The following is a 15,780-nucleotide window of genomic DNA, read 5'->3' as shown; positions in this document are numbered from 1 at the left end:
TCTTGAGGCTCAGACGTCTCTTTTTGACCAGGACAGAATGATGCAGATCTGTTTGTAAGTGGGCAGAGATTTCTTTTGCTTTATTTCTTAGATAAAGTGAATAGTTGAATTACGAAACTGATTTTCTTTTAGTAAGGCTAATGCTGGGTGTCAAACTTGATTTCATTGAGGGCCGCATCAGCATTGTGTTTGATCTTGGGTGGCCAGGGTGGGTGTGGCCAGGTTGACGTCACTCCTGTTGGGGGCACCTGTGGTGGCCCAAGCATTCTGCCAGCGAAAGAAGGGCTCCCGAGCTGTTTTCAGCTGCCACAGCCTGCAACCCTCTGCCAGTGAAAATGGAGCTCGTGTGTTTCATTCCAAGCTCCATTTTCACCGGCAGAGGATTGCAGGAGGCCGTGGCAGCCAAAAATGGAGTTCAGGAGCTCATTTTAGCTGGCAGAAGGACCGAGCCGGTCCTTCACTGTTTCTAGGGTGGCCCCATGGGGCAGATCTAAATACCATGTGGACTGGATCTGGCTCCCGGGCCTTGAGTTTGACACCCCTGAGCTAATGCAAATATGTATTTGTGTGCCTGTGTGTGTGTGTGTGTGTGTGTGTGTGTGTTACTATTTCTAGTAGCTCTGAATAGGCTTTTTCCAATTAGAATTAAATGATGAGTTTTTACAATTTGATAATTGATAAGAGATAAGGTGTAGGAAGAAAAGATGATTTTCTGAAATTGAAATGTTAGAGAAGGTGTTCAGTTGTTGAAACTGTTTATACTTCTCTGAAGGATGCAGGAAATTATCTTTCATATATCTTTTTCCCTGTCTCTTTGGACTTTTCTTTTTCTTTTTCTCCGCTCCTTCCGTAAGAAACTCAAGACCCACCTGTTCCAATTAGCTGGCCAGGCCCAATCACAATCATGATCTAATCCCTTGACTTTCCTGGCCGGTTATTTTAAATTGGGGTATTTTAATCTGGTTTTAATCACTAATTAATTCTTGCACTATTGTACAGACTTGTTTTTAATTTGTTTTATGGGGTTTTGTAATTGTTGTATATAATGTTTTTATTCTGTCTGTACACCGCCCCGAGTCCCCTTGGGGAGAGGGAGCGGTTGACAAATCCAATAAAGTAAGTTATATTACCCTTAGTTTGTATCAGTCTTTTATCTTTGCATTTGTACATTTTAATAAAGTTGTTATTAAAAATATTTTATTTTTTTCTGAATCCAGTTAACCTAGATGCTTTGAAGGTAGTATTATTTTCTGTTGCTCATGTTGCAGTTAATATTTTAGCATAGATCTTGCTATACTATAGCATATAGATACTTTAGCATACAGATGTTGGTCTATAGCATCCATATCTTCTAGATTCTTTCTGTCAGATTTTAATATTAGTGCTATACAGTCTTCATAAAACAATGAAGGAAATATTGAGATATTGAATGATTGATTCAACATTGACATCTAACAATATAAATGCCCCAGTAGATATATAAAACTTCAACAGGAAATCCAACAGGCTTTCTCTGATTTCATATTTGCATAAAGTGATAAAGTGATTGTGATGTATTGCATCATTATGATGCAGATTGGAATGTGAGTTGATGAAGAACTCCATGGAATACCACACAGTTATGTGTCCTCAAAAGGAACACAGAGATCAAATAGAAACATATGCATGACATCATCATCACATAAATGCTACAATATGTAGCTGACATATAAATAATGCAAGTATGTCATGTGGCATTTGTGTGATTTTGTCATGTGTACATATACATATCTGGCATGAAATCCTCTTAGCTTTGCTACTGGTTTGGAACCGGGAGCGCTCGTATGTGGCACTTCTGGCATGCGAAGAACCTTCTGCACATGTGCCAAGCATCTGTGATGATGTCTGGGCAGGTGGGAGGAGCCTCCCACTGCCACCACCACTGGTTTACCTGAACCGGGGCGAACCAGCAGTATACCACATATACATATACATATACATCAGTGGTGGGTTGCAGGCAGTACGCCCTGGTATGGCCATACCGGAGCCTGCCCAGAGCACAGGATACCATTCCGGTACGGTGCTCCGGAGGGCCCGCCCGCTCGCCTGAGCTCCTTACCATGTTTTAAAGCTTCTGGCGCTTCCGCATATGTGCATGGTGCATCACAGTTTGCTACATTATCTGCAATGGTATTACTGCAGCTGTAGCAAATATCAGCTCAGTAGTTCCTTCTGTTTCCAGATTTGTACACGGATGCAAAATATTATGTCTGTGCCTGAATCTCACTACCAAATCCTCCAGACCTTATGTCTCATCCTTCTGTGAATAAAGGTAGAATCACAGCAAATTACTATTCCACCCCATCCTCCTGTGACAGCAAAGCTTGGCTTAGTGCAATGCATATTCAACATATGGACATGCATGTGTTCAGACTAAGACAAGAAAAATGCTTCAAGATACTACCTGGATGCTTTCATACTACTTGTCAGCAGCACTTTAATAGAATTGTGCCTTATCCTTACATAGTATCTCTGAAGATTCTCCAAAGCAACTTACAATAAATGGGTTAAAATAATAAATTGCCTTTAAAAAATATTTTTAGAAGACATTGGTCACTTTTTATGGATTTCTCAGTGAATTTTGGTAATCATAGAATATTGCTAAGAGTATATTAATGATTGAGAATTGGATTCACAGTCCTACACTGTCTCAAGGTCACTATTAGGGAAAAAGCCTGAGATCCTTAGGTTGTTTATATTTTTAATTCCATGGGTTATTTTATTCTTTTTCTCCTTTGTGTTCAATAATTACATGATATTCCTGGAAATAGTCATTCAGTGATTTGGAATTCAATTATATTAATGTGCTCATAACATGTAACTTTATTTCATCTTTCCATCTGTATCAGGACCCATAATTAAGGAATTTGATAGTTAAATGGAAGTAGTAATGGACAAAAGCAGGGGTGTCAAACTCATGTCCTTATGTCATCATTTGACACCCCTGGACTAAAGGAAAGCTAATAAACTGAAACTGAATACAGATAAGATGGTGATGCTGTGTTTAGGTAGCTCTCAGCATGAGAATTAGAAGAACAGACTTTTGTAACTGAAATTGCACACTCTTCAAACCAATAGATTTGTGTTTGAGACTTGTTCTTGATTCAAAGTTGTAAGGGGAATAGTTGGCATTGTAGCATGGAGGCCCATAATAGACTAAGACAACATAGCGTCATGATTTATGACTTAAATCATCTGCTGATTAGATTACTGCATTTTTTAGCTTTTTTTTCTAGTTTTACAAACTTGTTTTGTATGTATGTATGTATGTGTGTGTGTGTGTATGTGTGTGTATGTATGTATGTATGTATGTATATAGTATGTTTATTAATTTTTAAATGGAAATGCTTTATTTTTACAGATAAAAAGTTATGGTGGGCAGACCATAATTTAGGCCAACTGGGCACCTGCAATAAAAAAGATGGAAGGAATCCTACAGTTTTGCGAAACAAAACTTCAGGAGTTGTACATATGAAAGTGTATGACAAAGCAGGACAGAAAGGTAAATCATACGTTAAGATTTTGAATAATAAAATACATAAATCCAGAAATCCTTAAAAAATCTCTTTATGGAATAATATACTTTACCTCCTATGAACTAAAGTGATTTTTTTTACTACTTCCTTCTTTTTCCATAGTTATCTGTGCCCTCCCCGAAATTTCCAAATTATTGGAAAACCCTAAGACATTAAGTGGCAATGACAGAGAACTACTGGAAGATAAAACAAAACAAAACAAAATAATGGCCTACCTTTCTATAATAATTATCTTTATAGCTTGTGGGTTTCTGTTGATAAAAGTTCTTTATGCATCCATGAACATTTTGCTTTGGAGCAACTGAAAATGGATACAGTGTGTTTTATTAATATTGCTTTGTAGAATGATGTTGGTTGATGTTACTTCCAGTGTCTTAATTAAAACCAAAGACATCATTGCTTAGTTTATTATCTACCTTAAATTATCTTCAATATATATTCTTTGTAATATATTCTTTATAACTTAATCCTGTTGCTCAGTTTTCCTGATAAGGTCAGAACTTCTTGCACTGAACTTATAAATAATATTAATTTATTCATGGCTTTATATGTTGATTGGTAAGAAAAAATTGAGTCTACATCATCATCCAAACTTTGTATGAGTGAATCAGGCAGGCTTTAAAATCTCTCCATATTATCAAAACTTAAAACCTTGAATGCAATTGCATTCAGGCTTCAGCTGACAAGTTGAGCCTAAAATCAATTAGGCAAACTCGTAAGTACTCAATAACTAGTGACAAGTATTTTTGTTTGTTATTTCATCTATTTAGCTGCCTATCTCACACAGTGATCCTAGGAGGCTTTAGCTCAACGTGTTAATCAAAATGCGTACTTTCTTTTCCCATTTAAAAAAACCAAGACTTTTTTGAGCTAACTTTATTATTGGACAATTACTTAAAGCAAATTCTGAATTCCTAATAGTGGTCAAGTGGTAATTTGCTAGTGGTAATTTGCTATTTTTACTTCAAAACAGAAAGGTATGTCAGGCATACTCTATGTTACAGGGCAGATGACTTTTTTTTAATTAATGCAGTATGAAACTAATTAGTACGGTAACTTCAAACTGAGTTTGATTTCTGCTCACTGCGTAACTATACTTACAGCTAAACTATGCCATGGAGGTCTTCCACACAAATACTGATCATAACAATCCTGCTTAGCTTTCAAGGCCAGACAAGGTTCATCAGTTGCTTCTACCTACTAAGATATAAATATAATCTTCAATACAATTTTGTAAAACTTCATTGTTGTTGTATTTTTAATAGGTAGCAATTCTTGTCAGATCAATAATGGAGGATGTTCCCAACTTTGCTTACCAACTTCAGAATCCACTCGAACATGCTTGTGTACTGTAGGTTATAATCTTCAGAAAAATCGTATGACATGTCAAGGTATAATCATTTATTTATTTTCAAGGACTAAGTAAAGCAAATTAAAATACAAATTTAATAATCCCAAAGTCAATTTTATTATCGGTAGCAAAAAAAAGGATTATCATGCTTTGGGTCTTTGTGATTGTGTTTTCTGAGGGTGGGTTAGGGTTTGGTTGGTTGGTTGGTTGGTTGGTTGGTTGGTTGGTTGGTTGGTTGGTTTTTTTTAAAAAAATAGATTCAATTCTTCACTAATTTTGTTGCTGAATTTATATAATAAATATATATAATCTTTGGTTGTATAATTCTACAGTTAGTAATTTATACATTCTCTAAATGTTTACCAAATGTGAACATTCTGAGCATCATAAATAGGGATAAACAAGTGTCTTTAACACATACACACATTTTGTTTATCTGTGTTGTATTTTATTCAGAGATATATTGACAGAAGTAAAAGCAGGGTATTTGCACAATCATTGGTGGGTGCTAAAATTATTATTTAAAATAGTTGCAAAATCAATTCATTGATTTCAGTTTATTGATGATAAAATAAATAAAAAATTAATCAATTTTTCAAATTATATTTCTAGGACAAATTCTTTTTTAAAAAAGAATTTTATTGGTTTTTAAAAAAAATTAGGGAAAAGGGTAGGTGGATATACAAAAAAAAATATTTTGGCAGCTCCATCATGCTAGAGGTAGGAATCTCTCCAATTCTCACAACTTTTTACAGAAAAAAATAAAATAAAGATAAAAGATAAGCAGAAACAGCATCTTATTATACATTGTATCAACCATGTGTTCAATCATCTCTTTTGCCACTTTCTAATATATCAACAATTAGAATGATATTCCAGATATATTTATTTTTGGGCCTGAGTCTTTCCATTATTGTTCCCTCCCCCTTGTCCCCAGGTGGAGCCGCAGCCCCTCCCTCCTTCATGTGTTGTCGCTTTTTTCACTACTTCTTATATTTCCGTCCTCTAGGAGGGCACTATGTTTTTTAATGAAGGCCTCTGCCTCCATAACTGCGTTAATTCTAATTCTGTTTCCCTCCCAGAAGATCAGCATTCCTTTTGGCAATAACCATCTAAACCAAATTCCCTTATTATATAATTTCTTTGATAAGGAGGAATACCTCCTCCTCTTATCTCTTATTTTTTTCGGAATTTGCTTAAGAATGGCAATTTATTTATCTTTATATTTTAGTGGTCCCCCCCTCTGAGCCCCTAGAATCTCATCCCTGCCTGGTGGTCATCCTAAGAAATTTAACATGTACTTCCCTTGGAACATTATGTGTTCTGGCGTATGCTGAATTACCGTATATACTTGAGTATAAGCCGAATTTTTCAGCCCACTTTTTGGGCTGAAAAATCCACTTTGGCTTATACTCCAGTGAACAAAAAAAAAAAAAAAGAACACCGAGGCTTCGGTGTTTCCGGGATCGCTCCCACCCCCTCCGCCACCTTCCTACTGGCTCCCACGGCCTCATGGCTCCTCAAAAGCACGGCGAAGAAGGAGGGGGCAGGGGTAACACACCCTTCCCTCCACGCTGCTGGCGCCCTTGCTTTATTTGAGTGCATCGCTGCTGCTTTCCTTTCTCGTCCCCACTTATGCCATTCTGAGTCCTCGCTTTCCTTGCCCTGTGCGCGTTTTGTATTTTACGCCTGCCGCTGCAATGCCACCGCGTCGTCCTGCTCCGCCTGGAGCGCCCCGGGAAGCCGGCGGCGCTGTGCTCCGTCTGCCTGCCGCTGCAACGCCACCGCGTCCTCCCACTCCGCCTGGAGCGCCCCGGGAAGCCGGCGGCGCTGCGCTCCGTCTGCCCGCTGCTGCAACGCCACCGCGTCCTCCCGCTCCGCCTGGTCCTTTTCCCTCTCCATGCTGGCCTCCTGCCTTCCTCCCGAGGAGGAGCTCGAAGGGCAGCGGGAAAAGGCTCGACTGAAGGGAAGCAGGTGCCGCGGGGGTGGGAGGCGCACCGGGGGCTTCGGGAAGGCGCCGGCTTCCTGGGGCACTCCAGGCGGAGCGGGAGGACGCGGTGGCGTTGCAGCGGTGGGCAGACGGAGCGCAGCACCGCCGGCTTCCCGGGGCGCTCCAGGCAGAGCGGGAGGACGCGATGGCGTTGCAGCTGTGGGCAGACGGAGCGCAGCGCCGCCGGCTTCCCGGGGAGCTCCAGGCGGAGCGGGAGGACGCGGTGGCGTTGCAATGGCGGGCGTAAAATACAAAACGCGCACAGGGTAAGGAAAGCGAGGACTCAGAATGGCATAAGTGGGGACGAGAAAGGAAAGCAGCAGCGATGCACTCAAATAAAGCAAGGGCGCCAGCAGCGTGGAGGGAAGGGTGGGGGACACAACTGCCCGGTCTTATCGGTGCTCCCGGGGAAGAAGGAAAGATGGGGCAGGTGAAGAGGGATCTACCTCCTTCTTCTTCTGGCTTCCCCCGAACTGGAAACAAAGGAGGAAGAGGAGGCAGCTCCCCGCAGACAGGTGCAGCCTTAAGAGCCGTAGCGATGCATTGGCTTCCCAACAGCGCCCTTCAATACCTCCCGTCTACCTGCTAGCGGCCGTTATCCACGCCACTTTCCCGGCCCGAATTGGGCCGGGCGGCGGCCAATCCAAAAGCAAGCTCCTAGGCAAAGCGTTCTGGGAAATGTAGTCTCCCTCTCGTTATCCCTCAACACGCCGCCTTTCTCCCTTCAAGAGAGAAGAGCTTTTTATTTGATGATCTGTATTACGAGAGGATGCATGAATAGTGAGTGAGCCTCTTTTCCACATGCCTCAATTAAAGCAATTTTATTGTTATCTACCTGTATTTTTATTTTTGAAATTTACCGTGAGCTGCTGCATTTCCCAGCCTCGGCTTATAGTCGAGTCAATAACTTTTTCCAGTTTTTTGGGGTAAAATTAGGGCTCTCGGCTTATACTCGAGTCGGCTTATACTCAAGTATATACGGTAATCCTATAAACCAGATCCATATCCCACCACAAATGTTCTTTATCTGTTTTAATATATTCTGCTAAAATTGTACTCATAATATCCTTAAGATCTTCATGTTCTGTCTCCGGTAGGTTCTGGAATCTGAGAAAGAAGGACATTCTTTCAAGTTCTATCTTTGCCATAAAATTTTCCAATTCTATATTCCCCTTCTGGACTGCCTTAACCACCTCCCCCACCCCAGCCGTACCCTCCTCCAGTACACCAATTCTCTGTTTATTTTCTGTTATTTGTTGCTTTTAAGCTCATTTCTAAAATCTGCTACCTCCTTTTTCAACTCATTTTGTCCCTGCATAATAGCTTGAAACATTTGAGTAACAGATAAATCTTTTGAACTCTCTCCAGTCTTTTCTTGTAAAAATGATTAATTTTTTGTCTGTTGAATCGTTGGACTGGATCCAGTAGAAGTCGGTGCTGAGGCTGCTTTGCCTGTAGGTTGTTTTCTGGGCCCCATTGTCTAAGTTCAGAAAGAGTATAAATCTTTTGCAAAAGAAATGGTGTCTGTGAAGCACACAGCCGAGCGAGTCCGAGAAGACAGGCAAATCCAAAAGTGAAAATTAACCCTCTGTCACAGTTCCAAGCCAAGAAGTCACTCAAAAAAAAGAAGAAAATAAATCAAATAGTCCAAATCCAGAAAGACCATGTAATAGGAGAGGCTCCAAGAGTCCTTCAGGGGGGATAATATAAAACCAGACTTTCTTCAAAGGTCAAAGGACTTTCTTCAAAAGGCAGACTTCATTTATAAGTGTGAAGAAGAAGAATGAAGCAGACCATCTTGGGTCCTCCTCGGGATCAGGAGCAGAACATTAAAAACTTTCATAAAGCTTTCAAAACAACTCAGCAATCAGCTCTTGCAGTTATGATATAAATCTTTTCACATAGTTAGTTCAAGTGGCTAATTCAATTTTTTGCTCTCTATCTCCATTCTGAGATTGAGAGACAGTCCAAATGCCGCTTTGCCTGAGAGGGGTAGAAGAAAAAAAGCAACCCCCCTCCAATCTTCCTACTTCAAACAGATTGAATCCACAACTTGTAAAAAAAGCCGCTACTCGTCAGTTAAAACCAATTAAGGAGATTGGAGCAAATTTCTCACCTCCAGCACTTCAGCCGCTGCATGTAGTTAACTCTTTCCTTCCGGAATCCATTCAGCGAAGGTGCTGTTATGCACCCTCTACGCTCCCCGGCTCCTAAGGCGAAACTGGAGACCCCCCCATGGCTGCCGCCTATCCGGGGGGGTTCCAGCAAGACGCCCTACAACAGGTGGTCCCTCCAAGACTGCCTGTGCTCCTAAAAGGAGCCCACCGGAGAAGCAAAGAGCAGACCAACGTCCGTCCCCTTCGGAAACCGGAAGTGATCTCCTCTAGGACAAATTCTTAATTAAATTTAACTTGATGACTTGAACATTAACTTTCAGACTACTTGCAAAGAATGTTGATGTGATCATGGTTAGAAGCTTAAAATCTCAGATCATTCACTGAAGTCCAAATTTAATAGATGTATGTGACAGTAGAATCAAGCTTCTTAAGAGCATCTTTAGACAGATGTAGGTTACAGTTCCAAAAAGATGTAATAAAGTGTCATGTGAATCATGTGATCATCATTTGTAATCTTCACAGCTGGTTTCTGACAACTAAAGTCAATGGGAGAAGTTGGTTTCTCTTAATGGCCATGTGGCTGGCTTAACAACTATGGGGAAAAAATATTGTAAAATGGGGCAAAAACCTAACAATGGCCTTGCTTAGCAGTGGAAATTTTGGGCTCAGTTGTTGTCATAAGTTGAGGACTACCTGTACCAGCCTTTAATGAGAATCTGGTTATTCTACATTGATTTTTTTTTATTTTCTTTCTTGATGATTCCTCCCACCTCATATAATATAACTGACTAAGTTTGTCTTTTGGCTTCAGATATCTGACTAATTTTATAACTGCTTATTGTCATAATCATGGTTAATATTTTTGAAATAATATTATTTTTCTTTAGGTATAGAGTCATTTCTCTTGTATTCTATTCATGAAGGAATAAGGGGAATCCCTCTTGATCCAAATGATAAAACAGATGCACTAATGCCTATAACAGGGACATCTTTTGCTGTTGGTATAGACTTTCATGCAGGTAAATAAATGTTTTACCTTATAAAAGCCCTGTAATTTTGGAAGTCTCAAAGTTACACAGGATCACTACTCTTCGTTCTCAGTTACGTAGATCTACGTTAAGAAAAACAGGTGCAGAAATGTAAAAGGGGGGAGAAATGCATACGACATGTATACTGATTTTCAGTAAGTATTGTACCCAAACATTTACAAATGGAAAGAGCAAAGGTGAATTGCAGAAAAAAATGTCATAGAAGTACTTCAAAGTAAAAGATCTGAGCATGCCCAATAAATAAAATAGAATAGAATATAATTCTTTATTGGCCAAGTGTGATTGGACACACAAGGAATTTGCCTAATATTTATTCTATAGGAAATGATACAATCTACTGGACTGACATGGGATTCAATAAAATAAGCAGAGCTAGCAGAGATCAGACATGGAAAGAAGATATCATTACAAATGGTTTGGGAAGAGTGGAAGGCATTGCAGTGGATTGGATAGCGGGTAGGTTTTCTTGTTATTTTATTATTTATAATTATTTTACTTTATCTTTCTGATTTATAACCAAGCAATTCTTTCAGCTTTCTTTACAACAGTAAATGTATTTATTTTACATCTAGAATTAACAAATAAAATAAGAAAACAACAATTTTATTCAGTAGTTTAAAAAAACATCCTTTAAAAAAAAAGCAGACACTTTTTTTCTCTCTATAGCATGTGGGTTGCTTTTCCTCTGACAACTGTACTTTTTATTTTATTGTACTCTATTTTAAATTCTCCAAGAAATACAAATGAAACACATAGCCAATCGCATGGTGATGGTGGGACGAATATTTTTTTTTTTTTACTCAAAATAGGTACATTGAAGCTGCAATGGATTAATCACTTTTACCCTGTGTCCCCACAAATATGAAAAAATGCACTGTCAAAAATGGTGATTGACATTTTAACAAGTTAAATATAAGGGGAGAAGATGCTTCTGACAAAATTGGGTTTTAGGTTGACAAAAAGGGGTCATGTGATTTGGCCGACCATGAATTGTTCCACTATATTGTAGATGTATTTTTAACATAAGGAAGATTGCAGGAAGAAAAATTATTTGAATAGAATAGTATAAATATGCCCAATGATTTTGCTTTTTAGTAATTTAATTTGCAAAAAAATGATATTAATATTTATTTATTTTGTTTGTAGTCATAACTGATATGTTTAATGATAGTTTTATAACTCCATAATTGCATTTTCTTATTACTTCCAGGTAATATATATTGGACAGATCATGGCTTCAATTTTATTGAAGTTTCTAGGCTTAATGGCTCTTTTCGCTATGTTGTCATATCTCAAGGTCTGGATCAGCCAAGGTCTATAGCAGTGCACCCCGGAAAAGGGTAATTTGATAATTGATATGCATGCAAGTGAATACATTTCTTAAAAAGCATCTTAAAACACTGAAAAGCTGATGAGGAATAGTGTGTAAAATGGATCTAGGAAGCTACAATGTAAATTTAATACTAGTCTACAAGCCACTAAAGCTTTAAAATACTGCTGCAACAATAGCATAAACGGAATCATGTTGATCTAATTTAGCATGCTGTTTTATGGGCTGTTTATATATGCAAATTTCTTTTAGCACTCACGAAAAAATAAATTTAAATAGTATATTTTGTTGCATCTTCAATTACAAGATTATGTTAAAAAGGAAGTACAGTTAATACTGAAATGAATTTTTTCACCTAGATTTATTTCAGCATTTTCAAATGATTAGGTAGACCTGTGCTTCATGTACTCAATAAGTTGATAATGAACATTTAAACTTTAATTATGTATAATATAATATAATATAATATAACATACTATACTATAATGTGAACAGACAGAATAGGATATAAGTATGTTTTTTTTTAAAGAAGCTTGCCACTGGGAGTATTAGAGACATTTTTGATTATGATAATCTACTTATCTCCTTACCTTTTTTAAAGCCATAAACGGAACCAGTGCACCCCTGGAAAAGAGTAAAACAGTTAGCATGGATTTCCACCTCCAAGGGAATCATACCAGTTTCCATTTAAATACCACTTTAAAAATGTTTGAAAATTAGTTGGGATATGCAAGTGTGTTGGTAAAACCTGTGTTTTGCTCTATACATTTTAGATACAGTTTAAGTTTAAAAAAATCTTTATGGTGACATGTATGCATTTACCTCCATTTGAATTGGGGGGGGGGAGGTCAATTGCTTTGGTGCTATTGTTAGCTTCAAGCAGAAATAAGTCTTTTTTTTTTTGTCTCCCAGCTTGAAAAGCTTAAAAAATTGTGCCATGGTATTTGAAAATTAGAGAGTCAATTTGATGTAGTGCTTAAAGTATCAGGCTAGAAACTAGGAGATTGGGAGTTCTAGTCCTGCATGGGCCACAAAGCCAGCTGGGTGATATTGGGTCAGTTGCTTTCTCTCAGCCCTAGGAAGAAGACTAGGGCAAATCACATCTGAAAAACCTTGCTAAGAAAACTACAGGGCCATCTCCCAGAATTAGATATGATTAAATAGTGGTGGGGAGGAGGGAGAAAAAAAAGGAGCTTGTTCAGTGTTATTTCCAATTTGTCATCAATATTAGGAGTAACTAGATCATTCTAAAAAAAAAAAAAAAAACATCGTTAGAATCTTAGAGTGAATGACTGCAAATACTTTTCCCTTATAAAATTCCACTAAGGACTCTTTCTGAATCCCCCCAATGTAAATTTAAAAATTGCTGCATCACTGGCATACAGTGCCAAATGTCTGTTACTAAGTTTGTGAGGATGGAGTTCTTTTTGTTGAAGGCACACAGCATACAATTCACATAGAGGTTAAACAGCAGAGGACTTAGAATACAACTCTGTTTCGCTAGTTGATGACTTGGATCAGGGGTGAGGAACAATGGCTCCCTTATGATGTGTGGACTTCAACTCCCAGAATTCCTGAACCAGTATGATTGGCTCAGGAATTCTCGGAGTTGAAGTCTACAAGTCATAAAAGGGCCATTGTTCCCCACCTCTGGCTTGAATGATGGCCAACTCTTTCACATCTGACTTGAATTACTATGTTTTTATACAGGTTGAAATTAGGAAAAGTAGCCACCAATCAATAGATATGAAAAATTCTTTCCACCAAAGTTATTGCTTGGAATAGAACTGAAAACTGATTTTAACTCAACAAAAGCAAAATATAGGGAGTGTTTTTGCCAATATTAATATTTCTCTATAAAAAAGTATAAGATGATCTACTGATTTATTGTAAATCTGATCTCTATAATCCTGCTTGCTCTTCAACTAGAATTTTTTCCTGGTCCAGCCAATCCAATAAAATACATTTTTACAAGATATGCTTAATCGCAAACCACATAGTAATGTAAAAGTTTATGCTGTTGTCATTCTCAGAGATGGGAAATGTTTGTGGGGTTTCCCCCCCCCCATTATTTTAATGCTTGTATCAATTAGGGAGGCTTACCAGTCAACTCAGGGAAGCTTACAACAAAATCAACACAAATAACCCCACCAAAATACAGTACAAATATATATATAAAAAGATATAAAATCATATAGATTGCATCCAATCACCAGAAATCTGTAATGAATTGTTACAGTGTGGCACCAAGACAAGACTGCCAACTGGCACTTCTCTTCATAATCACATTAAGTCTCAGTTCTTTAATTTCATTAGTTTAGGAATCTCTGAGTGGAAAACTAAGAGCTAAGGAGGAATGCTATGTGTCATCTCAAATGAAGACTGGAGAATAGAAAAGGGAAATCTATATTGTATACTATAAAACTCTTACTATCTAGCTGTTAGAATCTAGCCTCCAAGCACCGTTTGCCATCATGTAATGAGCATGTAACTAGTGTCCTAAATAGGTATTCTCAACTTCCAGATCATGAAAAAGTCACTCCTGCTTGGATCCCCCCTCCCTTTCATTATTATTTTTTTTGCTGGGCAATTGACTAATTTTCTGGCACATTGTTAATTGTTCCATCTATAAATTTTAAATATTTCCTTAGTCCTACCCTAATAAACATATCATGCTGTTCAAATCATGGTTTCCAGGAATACAGGCAAATATGCTGGGAAAATATTAATATGTTCATTTTGTGCCCTGTCCTATTTCAAGGGCCTGCAAAGAGAGCTGAAAAGTCTTGGTAGTTGTAGTAATAGCCTGCTATATTGAAACCTGGATTTATGTTGTTTAAGGATATCCTTTTGAATAGGAAAATAGCTGTCAAAATGGGAAAGAAAACTGCTATTATTATTGCTGCATTTGGATGATCCCAAGTTGGTTTTGAAAGGTAATTTTCCAGTTTATCCCATTGGGCAGTAGTCAAGGAAACCAGCCTTCAAGGGGTGAAATAGACTACACAAATTAATTATTGCTATTTAAGGCTACATTCTCACAAGTTGCAGGCTAGATGTTTGTGATATCAAGGTTGTGTGAGATCCACACATAAAAGCTTCCTCAGATATAATGTCTGGAATCTTCTGTTGTAGCTTTGAGGGAATGTACAACAAAATCCTAGAGTCAATTCCTCCTGGCACCAGATTTCCTGCTCTAGAATTAGACTATAAGTACAAAGTAATCTAGAAAGGCAGGGAGTCATCCACTTTCTTTCATCCTAGAATATCCAGAAAACTGTCAACCCTATGAGGTAAACCAGATCAAGAAACTGACCACAGAAAAATTAGAACTATACTTTATTTGAGATAGGTGGCAATAAAACAATCTTTCAAGTTTGTGTTTTTTCCTTCCCTTCCTCATATATCCAAAGAGGTTGTGGGAGTCAGTCTGAGTCTCTCTCTCTCATTCTTTTTCTTACATCTGAGCTTATACTTGTTTCTTCTGCACCTGTTATTTTTCTAATGCTTTCTGGCTATCCTCTCTAAGGTAATTTCTATGCCCATCTCTAGAAATCAGGGCTATTCCATTATGATTAGTTCTTGGCCAATCCATTGAGTGGTCCAAGAGGGTGAATGTCCACCTCTAGTGGAAATTTCCCCCCTTGGAGAGGAATGGAATGATGGTGAAACAACAGTGTCTCCATAATTTTGAACATAGTCAGGTTACAGTTCTGGTATCAGGAAAAATGATGTTGGACATGAAATGATACTTAATTGGAGGAATGGAAGAAACAGAAAACTTTTTTTTAGGTTGTCAGAAATGCAACCTGATGTCAGATATGTCTCTGCCTTTCCTCTTTAATAAATTGTCAGGAGTAGATGAGGGTTCAAAACCACATTATCTAGAATTGACCAGGGATACATGAGTATGAAAGTTTTACAACTTACAAGCTGAACTTCACATTTTAGCTTAACCACAAAAAATATCACAAAGTATATTTGCAGATATGGAAGCATGTCTTAACATATAAGAAGGAAAAAAGTCCAATAACTAAAATGAATAGACATCATCAATTTTTCTTTTTTAAAAAATGGAAATATTTTGTAGGTCTACCTATTTATCTCTGAAAATTGCTACCTTTATAAAGTTGTAATGTTTACTATAGGATTTCTCTTCTAGAACTTCACTTATTTAAATTTTTGTATAGGATTATTTCTCCTCTTTTAAGCCATTTCAGGAAGTTTCTTATATCTCTGAGTAGCTATATAAGGAAAAGGACTGCACTGCGAAAGGTGGTGATGAAGGAAACTTCCACAAATTTTCTTCTATTCCAACCCATTAGTTTCAATAAACTTATTTTTGATCATAATATTTTTCATGTTCTA

General features: G+C 37.9%; 1 protein-coding gene across 1 annotated transcript in view; it reads left to right on the top strand.

The window, feature by feature from the left end:
• The window catches only part of LRP1B (LDL receptor related protein 1B), a gene marked incomplete at its 5' end in the record, with an annotated part of 698,113 nt that overhangs the window by 531,394 nt on the left and 150,939 nt on the right, over positions 1 to 15,780 (top strand). Inside the window, 5 exons of the mRNA XM_081955361.1 lie at positions 3,401 to 3,541; positions 4,841 to 4,966; positions 9,921 to 10,052; positions 10,404 to 10,538; positions 11,293 to 11,422. Coding sequence (XP_081811487.1) covers positions 3,401 to 3,541; positions 4,841 to 4,966; positions 9,921 to 10,052; positions 10,404 to 10,538; positions 11,293 to 11,422 — 664 coding nt within the window. The remainder of the gene's footprint in view (positions 1 to 3,400; positions 3,542 to 4,840; positions 4,967 to 9,920; positions 10,053 to 10,403; positions 10,539 to 11,292; positions 11,423 to 15,780) is intronic.

The sequence above is a fragment of the Natrix helvetica genome (assembly GCF_964273705.1).
Source record: "Natrix helvetica genome assembly, chromosome: 1".
In the NCBI taxonomy this organism is placed as follows: domain Eukaryota; kingdom Metazoa; phylum Chordata; class Lepidosauria; order Squamata; family Natricidae; genus Natrix; species Natrix helvetica.
This window is presented reverse-complemented; position numbering and strand designations above follow the sequence as displayed.